Source organism: Neospora caninum, chromosome VI (assembly GCF_000208865.1).
Source record: "Neospora caninum Liverpool complete genome, chromosome VI".
Taxonomy (NCBI): Eukaryota; Apicomplexa; class Conoidasida; order Eucoccidiorida; family Sarcocystidae; genus Neospora; species Neospora caninum.
In genome coordinates, this window is record NC_018392.1 from 1796149 (window position 1) to 1812867 (window position 16719).

A 16719-nucleotide genomic window follows, 5' to 3' on the forward strand; every position below is an offset into this window, starting at 1 on the left:
CCAGTCGAGACCGGGAGTGCTTCCTAGGCAAACTCAACGTCCCCGTGACAACCTTCGCTCGTCGTGAGGATGTGGACACAAGGATGGAGAAAGCGATAGTCCACAAAAAACCTTTTCCCCACCAGATTTTCCGCAAGCGAAAACGCAGCATTCCAACTACGGCCAAATGCCGGGCGGCCCTCGCAGATCACGAGCGGAAACGAAACCCCAGACGCGGGTTGTGCTCGCGTAGCCGGTCGTCCTGGACGGCAATCACCGGCTGCCTACTACCTCCTCACCATCGGCGAAGCAGAGAAAAAGAAGAGTGAATGAGGAGCGCGGAGGGACAGGGGAGACGGCGGGAAAAGGAGGAACAACCGAGAGACAGGGAGGCGCACGGGAACAGCAGGGAACAGGGCAGAGGACGGGCAGGGAGAGGAAAGAGGAAAGGGGAAGAAGTGAGCGAGGAAAGCCAATGAAGTGAGTGGAGAGAGGACAACAGAAGACAAGTTGACGGCACAGAGGGAAAAACAAAACTGGGAAAGCACAATGGAGTGTGCTCCAGTGACCGCGTACACAAAACCACGCAGTGGCGGTGCAACGCCGGGGTAGGTTATACACAACTTGAGCGAATTCGAGGACAGAAGACGAACATAGAGGGGCTTCGGAACGGCAGGTCTGAGGAAACAGTCATGACCAAAGACGGCCTACGCGGGTCGGACACCGCCATACCCGGGAGACAAAGGTGGATCAAATCTCACGAAGAAAAGTGTATGGGGGTGAAACAGAGCCAGTCGCTGCTTTGAGAAGCATACGATACTCGCCTGGATAATTAGGTGAAGGTACTACGGTCACAGAGCAGGAACTGTCGTGGAAGAAGTTGATTTCAGGGCGAAAGACGCGCAGCTGGTATAAACGTTGACAGCAAGCCCACATGCCCGAACTTTTTTTTCCACGGTGCATGCGGTGTCAATCGAGGTGTCCAACGACGGAGCAATAGAAAACTTGACGCAAAAACGGACCGCGCAGTGGACACACCTTTGAATATAATGCCTGCAGAATATGGATATAAATAGAGATCTAGGAACTCTATCGTACATGTTTTTTGGGTCAGCTCCACGCCCCGCATGTGTCTAGAAAAGTATTAGGCAAGGGATGACCTCGCAGTCCGACCGTGGTGACTGAGAAAAAAGATCTCAACGAAAAGCGGTACGGCGTAACATCACGCTACGTTGCCTTAGGGTCGTCATTCTTCTGAATTGGGCGCTAGCGGGACGGTTTTTAATTGTGGACGCCAACAATGTTGCCGTCGTATTTTCGGCGCCGGTGCCATCGTGTCAGTCGGAGACGGACGGCAAAGCCATGGCGCCTAAGATATGAAGTTACGTATCGCAAAATCTCTGGGAGCTTTCTGTCCGTCACATTCGAAGGGCGGACACGGATGTCTTCTGAATATACCCGCCGCTGTGGCTTCTATGGGGCAGCACCGACGCTTTACCCGTCGGCAAGCAGTAGGGACACCCCTGACGGTACAGAACAGTATAGAAGCAAAAGAAGTTGTCGCTTTTTTCGATATCCAGTCTTTTGTGTGATTACGCACTTGTAAGTAATCTGTACTTGACAAGGATTGGTCGACTAGCAGCAGTTGTTGTTGAACAGCCTCAGCTGGCCCGTCGATGTACGGGACAGGGCCTCGACCAGTGTTCTCGTAACCGCTCGCGGGCGGACTCCGATGGAGTCCTCCTGTAGGTAATGCCAAGGCGCGCACGACGGTTGAAGAGTACATTTTAGTACTGTTCGCTTGCCCTAGCATCCATTCGGACCCCCAATTGCCTCGAGGCCGAGCGTGGCCATCCATCTGCCAAACTCCTCTGAAAAAGCAAAGCGGACGATCTCATCCACTTGGAAAAACACACTGTTTCTCCTGTTCAGGTGCCCTCCTTCATTGCTCTGCTGTGTTTGTTCACCAACGCTGAAAACGCTGGATATGATTTTGAAGCAGTGGAACGTTCTATATAACGCGATCCCAGTGCAAAAGCAGCATTCTGCTAGATTGCCTCATCATTTACGGTATGAAGAGCTCTTCTCTGCAGCCCAATATCTTGGGGGGTACAGTTGCGCGGCACAGTCGCACCATCCCTCCACGTAGCGCAGACTCTCATCTAGTAGGTTATGCATGGTAACGAATGCAAAGCAGGAAGTTGGAAAAAGCTGTCGAGAGAGATGCACCAATTCAGTACCTTCTCAGTGGCCAAGCACATGCACCGGGTACGGCCATATCCCAAGAAGTAGCTCTGACTCAATGCCACTTTGCATGCGTTGGTTGGATCCTGATATAGCAAGGCGTCCGATTTCCTTGTTCTGCATAAAATGGCCATCTGGTCCATGTCGAGCCAAACGCGAAAAATAAAGCGCTTCATGGAGCTACAGAAACGCTGCGTTTCTTTGGGGGGGGTGGAGGGGGGGGGGGGGGTTGCTCCAAATTGTCGAGCTCTTCTCACATATGGATGAGGAATGGATTGCTGGTTGAGGCAGGAAAGGCCTTTCTGTGGGCCCGAGAAGACGTAAAATGCAGCGCATTTCACAGCCGTTGTCGCGTGCACCGCCCCAGCTGATCCTTTCGCTTGCTGTATCCCGGAAAAGCATGGCCGGCTGAATACTAAGATTTAGCCATGTGTTACGGTGGAGCTGGATAAGCAAAGTGGTGTTTGAGTCCACACCAGACAAACTTTCTTCAGTCGGAGGGAGGTTGTTCTAACTGGTATGCAGAGCCCTACACATATATGTATACTTACGTACTGTGCACTGCGTGAACTGGCCTCTTCGGTTGTGCGAACCGGTTACAATGCCGCTTTAGTCTCCGTGGTACCTGAGTCGAAGGTCCAGATCCGTTGACGCACCTTCCCTTCTTCCCTTCCGTTCGCGTGTTACCTGGACAGAATCCTCCAACACTGCTTTGCAAGAACTTGTCGCGGCCCCTTCACAATCTCCGTCCAAGATACAAGCTCAGCTGACACGTGCACGCTGTCAGCCTGTTACGGTAAAACGGCTCTTTGCTGGTGCCAAATCGAGTCTATCAGACATAGCCACGACCGCCACTTTTAGTGTTGCGGGGAGCCGTCGCATGCAACATGACATCGCAGCCGACGGCTCGTGGATAAACAGACACGAACCTGTTGTCATGTATGTAGTACGAAAAAACAACGAACGAGACAGCCGCAGTCGATGATGCTGGACGCTTATCCTAAACAAACATGCACTCCAACGGCCCGTTAGTGCGGTGCTAAGAGTACCCGTTTCCCAGCAGCGGATGGTTGGTGATAGACAAGCGCATCCGTTGATGGCTGTCTTCCCCGCTAAAAAGTTACTCCATCCTACTGCGAACGTCTTTGGTCTGGAGCTCTGGCTATCGGGAGAGACGTGACATATTTCTGTACTGGTTAGCATAGATACGGGGCTATGGTGGCCCCCTCCCGGCGGTGTGACATCCCTCGCTTTTCCCTCGTGCTTGAAGATCATCTGCAACTCATTCATGCGTCTGCGTCCGCGCCAGCTGTGCAACACGTGAGAGGCATGTCACAAAAGCAAAAAAACTCGGACGCCCCCCACGGTTCCGCCTCCTATGGTCGGAACCTATTTCAAATGGTGTCTAGCGCCGACAAAGTCACGCCTGTCGAAATATTCGTCTTTCGTCGACTACGGAAGAACTCCCACGCATCAGTAACGCAAGCGTGATCCTAAAAAATTTTCGGGCGGCACGGCGGGCCAATGTCGCATTGCCACCCTGTGCTTCTCACATTACAGTGCATGTGACGCGTAGCTTAGTTTAGGATAATCAATCGCATTCTCCTGCCTTTTTATGGTCCTGGAAAGGGCTTGGTTGCTGATGTGTTAAGTGCCTTACAACTGGGCCATCTTTAAAGCGCCGCAGTCGCTTGGGGCTGTTGCTCAGGCATTTCAACAGCGGGATCAGGAGAAGCACAGGACAGCTCAGGAGAGGTTAAATCGCCTGTCGTTTCAGCTTCACTTGGTGGGGCAGCGCCCAATACAGACCCTGCCGGCATCGAACAGCTTGCCACATCTTTCTCCATCAGTTGTCCTGCATCACTCATAGCCGGTAGCTGCTCCACAGAGACAATGGGAGTAGCCTTCGCATTTGCGAAGCTCGTCAACCCTGGAGACGCTCGCGCCGGAGATTGTCCTTCGTCAGGGGTAAGCGCTGGCAGTGTCCCCTCAGGGGTTCCTTGGCCCGCTTCAGAGACCGGCAGAGACAGCAGCTCAGGTGTTACCTTTTCGGCAGACATGCCGTCACTGTCGTGTGTCACAGACCGCGTACGCAGCGTCAGGATTGGCAACGGAATCATCTCGCTGGATTTTGTTGACTGGATATTGTGTTCGGTGTTTCCATCTGTCAGACGATCTACTACACACTCAGTGTTCTCGACTGTTTCGACCGGCGTCGGAGACGTCGGCGACTGCGGCCCTACGCAGTCTTGTGCCGCTGCCGGATCCTGATGACATGCGTCGCTCTTAACTGCGGTAGCTTCCGACCGTGGTCCTTGGTCTAGCTCCCTGGATGCATTCCTCTTCTCTTCATCAGAATCCTCCTCGTCAGCTTCTTGGATGGGCTCTTGACAGATAGCCGCTATATCTGCGGCCGAGAGGGGCACGGGCTGGAGAAGGCGTCTAAGTCCCTCCGCAAATTGAAGGACATTCGCGTATTTGTCGTTAGATGATCCCCCAGTTCCTTCGGTCCAAGCAGACGACGCCGAAGATACTTCTGAATTCATGTTTTCCCCATACGCCTCAACAACCTTATCCGCGAACTCGATGCCTTTCGCATCTCTGCAAACAGCGGAAAAATCCAGTGGCGTGTGAGACATACAAAAACCTCGGACACACACTATCGAACCGCTGAGCCCTCGAGGGAAACGTCTTTCCTTGTTGAGGATCCCCCCACAACGCCCTGTACCAGCCTCCAGGGAATCAGGTATTGCTAAGGCAGGACGACCTAACGGTTGTCGCAGCGCCCGCCGCGAACGTCTCGCGCATCTATTCGGAGTCGGAGTCCTTTCCTCTAAGAGCAAATGGTTTAAGTCTTCGGGCGTGCGTCACGCACGCACGTTGCGGAAGATTCGCAACAGCCAATACCTACCGTAGATTCGCGCAGGCCTCCGGACAGTATGAGCAGGCCAGGCCCACGGTGTACAGGCCTTGGTAGACGACGTCAGGGACTCGCATCATTTTATCCGTGTTGAGCCACGAAAGACATTTCGTCCACACCTAAGTAGGCATCACGAGAGGAAAAAAGCAGAAAAGCGACGAGGCTCGAGATGTCACACGGAGTGTACTGTACCTCGCAAAACGGTAGTCTACAGTTTGCCTGTCGGACGGCACTCGGCAGTGACTTACGTCTGGAAGTTTAGACAGGATTTCTGCGTGAGCGGGTTGAGCGCGCTGGTAGTTGGCTAGGACGGCGAAGCCATTTTCGAGTACGAGTGGTTCTTCGTGATGCATTTCCATTTTCTTTAGAGTCCACTGAAATAGCTGTCGACGTCGAACGAAGTCCTCGCACAACTCAGCGTTGTCAAGAGGAAGGAAACGCAAAGCACCAAACACCCAGCAGACGTAGGTGGCCGAACAGAAAACATCCAGGTCGGATGCTACACTGTCGATTGCTGGTTCGGCCGCACCAGCCTTTATCCACTTCTGAACAGAAGATGAGCACGGCACACGAAACAAGAGTAAAGCGAAATGGACAATGCTGGGACCCGGAAACGATTCAGTAATGAAAGGTGGGAACGGAGGCTCGCTGGGTCAAAATAATGGCGAAGTCTCCTACAGACCACTAGAAGAACGGGCGTGCAGCAAATTCCTCTTTGCTACCAGGAGAATTTGATCGGAATAAATTTCTACAAAACGATTCCGCTCCATAGTGAAGACAGACGCTGGACGTACAGGTGAAATGAAGCCGAAAACGTACCATTTAGATAATTGCGACAGACCCTCTGTATTGGTGCAGCCAAATCGGTATTCAAAACTTGCTTCCTAACCCTCGGCAACCGGCATAGTGCGATCGCTAACCAAATCAGTTAAACAATTAGTCGAACACACGGAGCGCATTGACTCAGGTTGCATACAATTCGTTAAGTAAACGTACGCGTACCTGCGCGTACTCGTCGCCGTCCAAGCTAGTAGCAAAGATCAGCCGCCAGACGAGGGTGACCAACTCAACCGCAAGAAGTTGGCCTTCGTCAGTCTGTAGGTTCTCTGTCATAGAGGCACCAGCGGAGTCCGACTTTTTGTTGTCATCGCTCGCTTGTTCCCGTTCTTCTTTGGGCCCTCCGGCTGCGCCCACTTCTGTATTCTGAGCTGGAGCCAGGCCCTTGGCAGATGCTCCTGTCGCATCGCTGTCTCCCGCAGGCGAGCTGCTACCCTTTGGGTCGCTTCCGTCCGACGTTTCGCCTTGCTCTGGACAGCCGCTTTGTGCTGCTTGTGGTTGCGCTGGTTCTCGCTCCTGGCAACGCCTGTAGTACTTCTTCAGCAAAATCGCGATGTCCTCCAGGCCCTGAAACACAACAAAGTTCGCACAGCGGAATACCACGGAAGGTACGGCAGTGGTAGCAAAACAGAGCTTGCGGAGATTGAGAAAACGACACTGTTAGCGTATAAGCAAGCGGGCCAGTCCAGCTTAGTGGAAGCATTCACCCCCTGACCGTATCTGCAAGGGACTAGAAATCTGGGAGCCTCCCACCGTCGAAAACCGAGTGACGTGAGACCACAACCACTGAGAGCGTTAACAACCCGTTAACTTTGACAGAAAGAAGTATAAGCATCTTCAGCTTCCATCGATCACTCCCGAACGATTCAGTTGTACTTGGAATCACGAGGTTTGTAGCTACAAATCGTGCACGGAGTAGGATGCTCGCATTTCCCCTCTCTTCACACACAACCATACTGCGAACGGTCTCCTCCCGCCCCAAGAGCTTACATGTGAGCTGGCGAGTTTCTTTGAGGTTTCATCGTTTAGAGACATGTGTACTAGGATCGCAAGGGCGGAGACGCACAAACCAGCATCATCCTGATTGTCGCGCAGACAGCCCAGGCAGAGCTCCAGAACCCTCGCCTCAAGTAGGGCATGACGCGTCTGTTCACAGAGGCACAAGACACCGGCAGAGGAGAAGCAGTTTACGTTCAGGCAGGCTGGCGATCATATTCACCTCTCCGCCGTTGGAGTCACTGCAAGGTGGGATAAAACAGGTTATAGCTTCCGGACCTGATCGCTTTGCATCCTTCTGCTAGCTCCGCCTACCAGCTACCAACAAAGCTCTGCTAGATTTCTCATCTAACATTGAGAGAGAAAGAAACCCCCGACGATCAACGCCTGCCCCCTTCAGAGCTGTACAAAAGGCACATTCGTTATGGGTTTGCCTATTCGCGCGCTGACAAATTTCCGATGTTAGAGTGACTCGCCATCGACATCTCCTACAACTTTATGTGTCTTGGGAAGCAAAAAGCTCCAGACAACTCCTCGTTGTGGAGCAAACACATCCGCAGTGGAATCCTATGTCTGTAATCGGCTCGACTGGAGTCTCTTGCGCCGAAATGGTGTGGCCTGAGGCAATACTTACAGGATGGTTCGACTCCATAGGGTTCAGCCTGACGAGTAGCCATTCCAGCCGGTGCAGCCACTCAATTTTCTGTTCAACTCTGTCCGCACAGCTCGCTTTCATGACGCACCACACAGCGCGCATCTCTTCCGTGGTTGGCTCGGCACCTGTTGACGAGCCATCATTTCCACAACTAGATCTCTCTTCACTCTGAGCTGTCAATGCTGTCCGAGAGGTACTGTTGAACGCCTTAAAGAATGCGGATGCTTCTTCCATGCAAGCTGAATTGTTACGGTTTCCGCCGGAGCCTGACGCCTCACTGCACGCTGGATCACACACTCCTTTTGTCTCGCGTGGAGTCCCAGGGTCTTGTGAGCTCGAGACGGTATCTCCGCTCCCTGATGAGCGAAGGAAATTGCGAAAAGGAAATTTCCGGTTGTTCAATTTCGCGCCGATGCTCTGGCGGAGTGAGCGGCGCGGACTAGCCTGATCCCCAGTCTCCTGTTCAGGCAGCTCCGCACGGCCTACCTCGGCCGTGCCGTCAGCACCGTCCAGCAAGGGGACCTGCGTCTCGGCCTGTCCTTTTTTTAGTATCATTGTTGCTGCTGGGTCGCCATCTTCTCCGTTCATCTGCTGGGAGGCCCGGCGGCCAAACAACCCTCCTGCAGCCACTCGTTTCTTTAGACTCGAAGATGGCCCCGCAGCGCACGCAGCCTTCCTCGCCAAGTGGCTGTTGGGCAAACATGAGCAAACCTGGCCGGGGGCTGACTGCGTGCACCCCATTGTCCTCCGCTTTTGTGGTGTGCGAGCGGATAGAAGGAGAAAAGTGGAATCACCCCCTCACGAGGTTATGACTTCCTGACCGTTTCGCCAGGGGTCTTAAAAAGGTGAACGGTGAGAGACGGCATACGACGGTCAAACCGCATAGTCGAGTGAAGATCGAGTCTTCGATGACAGGTGGTGCGCACTCCTTTCCTGTGCAATTTCACGTTTTTCCTGTGCACGACAGCATCCCACGTAGCGCCTCGAAAGCGAGGGGAAATGCTGGAAAAAAGTCAGGGCTGCCACTTTCCGCAGAACAAAAGAGACTTCGTTGTACACATTCAACCCTCGTCGTATCCGTGCATGAAAGAAACCCTGAGGCGCAATGAACCTCGCTCGCTCGTATCGGGGCGGTGAGCGCTCGAAAGCAGCAGCTGCAAAGTCCCGAACCGCGTGGCTCACCCGGACGCGTGAATAACGTGATGCGCATAAATTCGCCCTTTCCTCATTTTTGTGTGGAGCGAGTTTCTGCAGCGGCATATACGCTAGGCAGCTACCTCCATTCTTTTGCTAATTTTTTCAGCAGCCGGTGCTGCTTCTGTGTGTGCGTGTTAAGTTCGGCCTTCATCCGGCACTGAACAGGAAGTGTCTTGACGGTGTTTCGCCGGCTGCCGCTCATCGGCATGCACGATATTGCTGCTCTCCGTCCATTTGGAGCTGGACGATGGGCGTACTCGCCCTAACAAGTAATTCTTGAAGGCTTATTTATGCTTCCCTGCGATGACCGTTTAAAGGAGGGAGCGGCTCCGCCACCTGTAGGACATCAAATTAAAATTGCAGCGCCTGAGTTGCTAGGGACCGAACCTCACCTCGGTATCCATGCCTCTGGTCAGAGGAGAGACAGCCGGCAGGCTATCCTTTGTTGTCCAGTAACAAATGCATATTAAGGATGCTCGAGTGTCCGTCTTTCTACAGTCACTAACACAGCGTCGTTTCCCCAAGGTGTCATCTCTTTCCGCCGGTCGAAGTCGTCCTTGGTTCGTCCGGTGCACAAGAATGGTCGTGAAAAAAAAGTTGTTGCCCTCGAGTGGAGATTTCGCGCCAACTGCAGGTTTAAACCAGTGCCGCCTTTCGAACGTCCTTATAGGTCCCTAAATGTAGCAACACTGTATTACGCCGACAGCCCAGTTTGGAAGTGTTCGGCCTCAACAAGCAACTACCTCCAAGGAGTATTACATATCATCAGCATTTTTTCCCGGCTACACTTTTTTTTCGCGTGCATGGCTCGACTGATCACGGTATTCACACGACTGTACAGATACAGACCACAAACTCCACACCGAGTTCTTTCAGTGAAAGAACAGACACATCCACAACCCATGGGCGGACACTGAGCATCAGACGCAGTTCGCTATCCTTCGAATGTAACTGCCTACACGAAACTATCTCTCGCAAACAAACCACGCCGTACGAAATGTCTGCCGTCGAAACACAAGTTCGACATCGTGCTTTGACAGCGGTCGACGACACGGCCCTCCGTGCCAATAGCCTCGTGCTGTCACAGAGCCCCTTCGACGCCAAACAAAAAAGTTAACAGCCGCTGTCGCGAACCTATACACACTTTTAAAATGTATATCGTCGAGAAGACTCTCTCTTGATGGGACCCAATTTGGATTCAGAAGTTTTCATCCGCAGCTTCCATCAAATTGTAGGGGGTGTGACTCCAGTCAGCAGTTTACTCTTTTATATGTGCTGAGGCAGCCTCGCCTCTCGTGCCGACACCTGTCCTATTATACGGTCTCGTACGTGCTCTGGGACAGCACGCGTGCCCATTCCGGTCATGTGCAACGTCAGCATCGCAGTCTGTATCTGTACAGTCGTGTTAATACCGTGACTAGTCGAACCACGCACCCGACTGTAACGGGGAGAAACACTTACAGTTCCCTCCAACCAACCGTTCGATCAACAAGATCACTGTACCTCCTGCAGTCTTCACAAACTCCACACCGAGTTCTTTCAGTGAAAGAACAAACACATCCACAACCAATGGGCGGACACTGAGCATCAGACGCAGTTCGCTATCCTTCAAATATAACTGCCTACACGAAACTATCTCTCGAAAACAAACCACCCCGTATGAAATGCCTGCCGTCGAAACACAAGTTTGACATCGTGATTTGACAGCGGTCGACGACACGGCCCTCCGTGCCAATAGTTCTCGATCAGCGACTTAGTATTTGGCAGTAAACGGGAGTTTGACAGCAAGAAAGAGAGCGGAACGGAATGTGGGAAAGTGGCCACAGCAACTGATTCGCCCCTACCGAGGCTACATGCCGTAACTGCGCCCCAGTGGCACCTGTGAAATCACAACGCTCATCGGTTCAGATCAGCCATTTCTCGTAACTCGGGAAAGCCTAACATAACCGGCAGGGGATTATAACACGCACGAGGACAGCCGATATACCCCAATGGTCAGCTGGACACCACGACTTCCCGATGCCCCCGCAAAAAAGTACGTAAAAGGTATGTTAGAGACTTCGACTAGCGTTGGAGCACACTGTTTCATTCGATAGTCCACGCAGACCAGTGTAAACTTGCACAGTCCTGCAGCGCTATACTAGTCACGCGGAGCAAATTTGGCGAGTGTGCTGCCACCGTGGGGGCGACCGCAGACAAATTCAATCCTACCACTTCAGTGACGCCATCGTTGCACTGGAAGATGATGCAAATGTATGAGAGACGCTCTTGAAATCGGTGTACAAATCCTCCCACTCCTCCTCTTCATTCATCGCACCCTGCCACCAGTCAACTGCAGCTTCGCTTTCTTTACGACCCCGAACATGGCGCAATTGACTCCATTGTCTCTTGTTCATTTTCGCAGGCTCTTCTGTGACTGTCTTTGAAGCACTGGGCACACGACCTTGAAGATACGTGTACGCCTGCTCAACCTCTCGCCAACGCAGCGGGTCATGAAAAGCGAATGACGACTGAAGAAGTTCTGTCAGATATGACAGGGGCTTTTTAGCTTCACAGTCCGGTCTCACTGATGAAGCGTCAACTTTTCCCGGCGCATCTTCCTCTCCAGCATTACCTCCTGACGGGCCCACCACATCTGAATCGTTCGCCCGTTCTGCCTTGTATTTGACTTTCCCATTGATTATGACCTCATTACTTATCGAATTCCGGGAATTGTAACCATCTGAATTATTTGAAGCGCCACGCTCGGTCCCCCACTGGGACAGAGTTTGTCCTGCTCCATTAAGGCACCCCCCCGGGCACGCTGCAAGCTCGATGAAATGGGGAAACGGCCTCTGCGTACGCTTGCTCCTTCCGCGGGACATACCGGTTAGATTTGGAGCTGTACCATCTATTAGAATATCATCGTGTGGAGGGGCAGTACTTTCGAGGTTTGAGGGATCCCACAGTGTCGAACGGACGCGGTCACGGCTGTTGTGCCCTGATGTTTCTTCACCGACCTCTCGTTTGAGCCTCTGGACGACATTTCGGATGTTTCTAAATCCGTATGCAATGGCAAAACGCAACTTTTCTTCCCCATCAACGACCAGAGCGACTTCTTTATAGTCCTCATTTCGCCCATGAGTAAACTGTAGGGGGCCCTCGACACGGACGCCAAATAGCTCCCATGCAGCTCGCCGGAACACGCGATCCGTATAGCCTCCGCTACCCGAAAGGAACTCCGAAGGGCGGATTAGTTCGGCATCCATCCGTCTACTTTCTGGATCAAGGTTGACAGAGGACGTCGTGGATTTCTCCTGGTCACTGGGGCGTCGGGTCATCTGCAGAGTAGAATCTTCTGGCGCAGCACCTTGCGTCAGAGAACAAGTCGCGTCACTGACCAGGGGATGATCCGCTACGGATGACCCCAATGAGAGGCTTATTTGACAGGCGAGCCGGGAGAAATCATCACAGAACTCATCTACCGGCGACTCGTCGAGTTCATCGAACGTGAGGTTCAGCCGCTGCATGAGTGTCAACACCTCATTGGTAGCGAGCACCAGGTCCACGTCCGGAACGCCACCATCGGACTGACTAGTCCTGCGCGGCGATGCAACAGCTTCGTCCGAGGAACCAGAGAGTGGTACGTGTCTTGACACTGCTGAAGTTGACACGCGGCCATCGGATGCCGAGGCCACGTGAGTCCGAAACTCTGGTCGGGCCGCTTCCAACTTTTTGTCGAAACAAGGCATTACACAGACATGAAATATGTCCTTTGGTGTCAGTTCCTCACTCCACCTCCGCCATTCAACGTTGGCAGGAGCGCCGGAGTCTCCTTGAACTCTAAATCTGGACACGTCGCCGTCCGCTGAGTGCGTATCGCCATTCTCCGTCATGACTAGGCTGTTGAAGGCTGGCGACTGGTACACGGGTCCGTCTGAAGCCGCAGTGAGGTGACAGTACCGAGACAATGTACATTTCATCATCGTTGAAACAAACCAGTTTGTCAGTGGATTGGCAACCCGCCAGCGGAAGAAGAAAGAGCGGGCGTTGTGAGATTCACGCAGAAGGCCTTTCACCAGAACCCCTTGGACCTGCTGGCTGCTGCGGACGCGGCTAAAATACGGGAGCAATGAAGGGTGGAGACTTTTCTCCGCGTAGCACACGAGCCCTGGACAGAACGATGTGAGTACAGGCAACAAGCCATTGCCAGGAACACGCGGGAGGGTTGTCTCGTCAATCGAATGGCCCGTCCTGGGTGCTGAAGAAAGGTTGCCTTGCTGCTCCCTGCTGCCCTCATCTGTTGTTTTAAGACGGGCTGTTTCCCTTGCTGCTCGTCCAGCTGCTTCCCTGTACCGTCGAACAAACTCGCGCTCGGCTTCTAAAACGGCAACTGCATCGCTGACTTGGGTATGCAGAACGTATGTTGCTCCGGCTAGTCGAAATAGCGTGGAAAGCCTCCGCAACGTCTTGCCTGGAGAGGATCTGAACTCATGAGCGAGGGCGATTATTGACTGGAAAGACACTGACACCACGGTAACTGACCTGGCGGAAGAGTTCCGGACCGACTGCAGAAACTGGTCTACAGAGTGATGGTCCAACAATACTGCTTCTGCTGATGTAACACATCCGCTGCAGGCCAAGCAGTCATAGAGTGAAACTTTGGCCACAGCTGTGGAAGGCTCCAGGCCATTGTCAATCCCCCCGTCCACTGCATTTTCCTTCATTTGTGCCGAGCTATGGTACGGCGCATTGTTCCCAGTTTCCACGCGTGCATTGGCAACGCCCTCTCTGTTCCTGTTCCCCCCGGCTAGCGTACCATGGTCGGCACCAACGCTTGCAGTTGCCCGGCTGGGCCTTGCCAATCGAATAAGATTTGCCCGCTGATGTTCCCGCGTGTCATTGACACGTGGTCCCTGGTTGAATTCGTCTCTGTGGACAGAGTCAACAGGCTGTATCGCGGTTCGACCGAGTCCTGCGGGTCCATTTCTTCCAGCGCGGCCGCTAACCGGCGTGGTTGACGCTTGATCATGTTGAGGTTTCTCTGTCAGAAGCGGGACTACGCAATTCTGAGCAGGTGCCAAATAGTCGTCCAAGTCAGCCAGCTTCACAGCTGCGCTGAAGGATGGGTTGGCCCCGATCACTGGTGCCATGAAGATCAACAACCACAGGACTGGCTGGAATAGTGCGGTGTCCAAGTTTTGGCGGCATCGACCGGAGACAAACCATAATCTGAGGTCGCCAAAAAGTGCGTATTAAATCGAAGAGTGGGCCGGTGAACTGCTCCCGGGATTTCTTCTCGATGAGCGTACTTCCACCACCGTTCGGAGGGACTACGACGCCGCATCTACGAACAAAAAAAAAATGAAGGGTCGCCTGCCACAAAAAACGAATACATTGAGTACAATCACTCTTTCGCATAACATTTCCTGGGAGTTTTTGGGAAAAGATTCTTTTAAAAAAGCAGATACAAAATTGAATGAGGGATTCCGTGGCAATATGGCAATACACTGCATGCGATTTTTCACTGCGCTACTACGCCCAGACGCTTCGCCAGTGCCAGCACAGCGATGTAGGCGTTGCATTGACTTGTCACTATTGGCTTGCTATTTGCGAATCCTTAGTCAGTTGTGATGCAGGACTAACACTCTTTTTGTGTCTATAGCCGCATGTATAGAATGTCGAGACCGCTTCTATCTACAGCTAGTTGCTTGATAAGCGACCCGCAGCTTCATGTACTTCGCGTACCACAGGGTCATGGCGGTCAGTAAGAGCGTGCTGGACGATTAGCTTCAACTCCCTAAATGACTGCAAGTCATGAGTTTTCCGGACAACATACTGCGGGTTACCCATAAAAGCCTTTTGGGAAAACTCTTGCTTACCTTCGACTGGACCATGTCTGTGTCCAGTGTATGTACAGCACACCGATCGTCGTCCACAGGATCGCATCCTGTCGAAATTGCGGCCAGGTTACAGCAGCTCCTCTGGTGGCGTAAACGATCATACTCTCGTGTAGTGAACAGAAAAATTTGAAAAGATGGGAATATCGAATATATTTTTCCTGTTTCTAGTTTGTGGGGTCACGGCTAGAGCGTACCGAGTTCTCCCGGGGCACCAAGCGCCTGCTGATGCACAACTTCTGGAGTCTCCGCTTTATGGCCCCCTGTCAGGGGTGGCATTCCACTTAATCATGATTTCTGTGAGCGTTCCTCGAGCGCAGAGACAAGCCTTAAACGACGAAGCCCTTACGAAACTACTCGACTCATTTGAAACCCGGACGAATAGGCTCAAACCCCTGCTGGAAAATGTCAGCTGAAAACAAGCTTCCTCCCCCCCCTATCCATTCTCTGATCTACCACCGACAGGTGTTCGTGCTGCTGTCGAAGAAAAGTCCTGCAAGAAGTGACATTGAAATGCTGCAAACGGACTTTGACGCCATACAAAGCATATTTTCACAGGTAAATTATACCAAAAGTATTCGGATAGAGAGGCGAACACTCTGTGTCTGCGAAGCTGCAACGCTACGGTCAAGAGATGGAAGCCCTGGAGGACAACAAGTCACCGCAAGGGCTTTGTGGTTCGCTCTTGCTCCATGTGCGTGAGGGATTGCAAGAAGCTGCAGGTAGGGAACGAGCCTTCGTTCTGCTTCTGTTCTTTTGCGATGGATGGCCCGGTCAGGATTGCACTCTGCGGGCGTCAGTCGTTTGGAATCCATTCCCTCAGTGATCACAGATTTCATTACTGCTGATTACCTCCCGGGCGCCGAACGAGTTTATAACCTGAACAGAAAGCTAAACGACTTTGACTATGGGAAACCACATGATGATTCTTTTTCCGACAAGTTGTACTCTGACTGGCAGAAGGCACACACTGGGATTCAGCGCTCAGGGGAAAAGATCCTGGCCCTGATCGCCAAAGTGAAGAATTCCATCCCTCGGATACCAGCACCAGATGAGCAGGAACGACTTGCAGCGGCATCCTATTTTATGCCAAAAGTAATTAGTACTCATGTGTTTATGCCAATAAGGAGCTTAAGAACTGTGTGTTCATCAGAGTATATCGGATAAGATCAAGGTGCGCTGTTAAGAGAAGATTTGCAGGGTGCAAAAAGCTGAGTGGCATATGCCCGCGACAGACCCAGAACTGGCAGACCCTACAATACAGGCTGAACGAAGCAGAGAAAATGGCTACCGAGGTTGTCCACAACATGCGGCCTACCAAGCCAAAGCCTGGAAAAGTGGTACAACTGAATTTGGCTGAGGTAATCTTTGCGTTCTGTGTATAGTTGATCTCCCATGATAGGGCTTGTGCAGAGCATCGCCCTAGTTAGTCAGATTGAGAGCATTATACCCAGGCTCATTGAAGTGCACGACGATCTGCACCATTTCGAGGGCAGAGTAAGGTAAGGATATCAGGCATACTCAAGTGAACATGACTTACCTTGGAAGTTTCCAGGTTTATCTGTAACCGAGCCAACCGTGACAGAAGAGAAAAAGAAGAGCCGCTGGAGAGAAATAATGCACTGAGGCGGAAGCTCAACAAGTATCACCGCGATTCGTTCCTGAAGATCACTTCTGAAACACCTCCATTTACCCTTTCCAGGCTAAAAAACGACCTCCTCTCAATGACAAAAGGCCTGAGGCAGGAGATGGCTCTTATGCATGGAATCAGCTCCGGGCGAGCCACAACCTACGCTTCCATCGACCTGATGGAGCCTTTGGAGAGATTCGCTGAGTTGGAAAGACAAGCACACCAACAAAGCCAAAGGAGCAGGTTCAGCTCTGAGTTCAACCAGTTGCGCGCATTGTTAAGCGATTTACATCGCGACGCCTCACACCTTCGTCGGTTTATTCAAGTAAGTCCCGTTTCCTCGCAAGGTATAATTCACAGCTGCAGCACGGGGGATTCAGGT

The 16719-nt window shown here is 52.3% G+C and overlaps 3 protein-coding genes across 3 annotated transcripts; 1 reads left to right on the forward strand and 2 right to left on the reverse strand.

The window, feature by feature from the left end:
- Positions 1 to 3896: 3896 nt before the first annotated feature.
- Positions 3897 to 7733, reverse strand: NCLIV_017600 (conserved hypothetical protein; the record flags this gene model as incomplete). Its single annotated transcript, XM_003881952.1, has 6 exons — positions 3897 to 4824; positions 5135 to 5262; positions 5392 to 5688; positions 6146 to 6547; positions 6971 to 7126; positions 7611 to 7733. 6 exons carry the CDS (start codon positions 7731 to 7733, stop codon positions 3897 to 3899), a joined length of 2034 nt encoding a protein of 677 aa, XP_003882001.1.
- Positions 7734 to 11035: 3302 nt separating this feature from the next.
- Positions 11036 to 13960, reverse strand: NCLIV_0176 (iron only hydrogenase large subunit, C-terminal domain-containing protein; the record flags this gene model as incomplete). The annotated part of the gene is made up of 1 exon (XM_003881953.1): positions 11036 to 13960. One exon carries the CDS (start codon positions 13958 to 13960, stop codon positions 11036 to 11038), a length of 2925 nt encoding a protein of 974 aa, XP_003882002.1.
- Positions 13961 to 14844: 884 nt separating this feature from the next.
- Positions 14845 to 16092, forward strand: NCLIV_017620 (conserved hypothetical protein; the record flags this gene model as incomplete). The annotated part of the gene is made up of 5 exons (XM_003881954.1): positions 14845 to 15114; positions 15173 to 15265; positions 15357 to 15429; positions 15486 to 15802; positions 15943 to 16092. The coding sequence occupies 5 exons, from the start codon at positions 14845 to 14847 to the stop codon at positions 16090 to 16092; spliced, it is 903 nt and encodes a 300-aa protein (XP_003882003.1).
- Between the last annotated feature and the right edge of the window lie 627 nt (positions 16093 to 16719).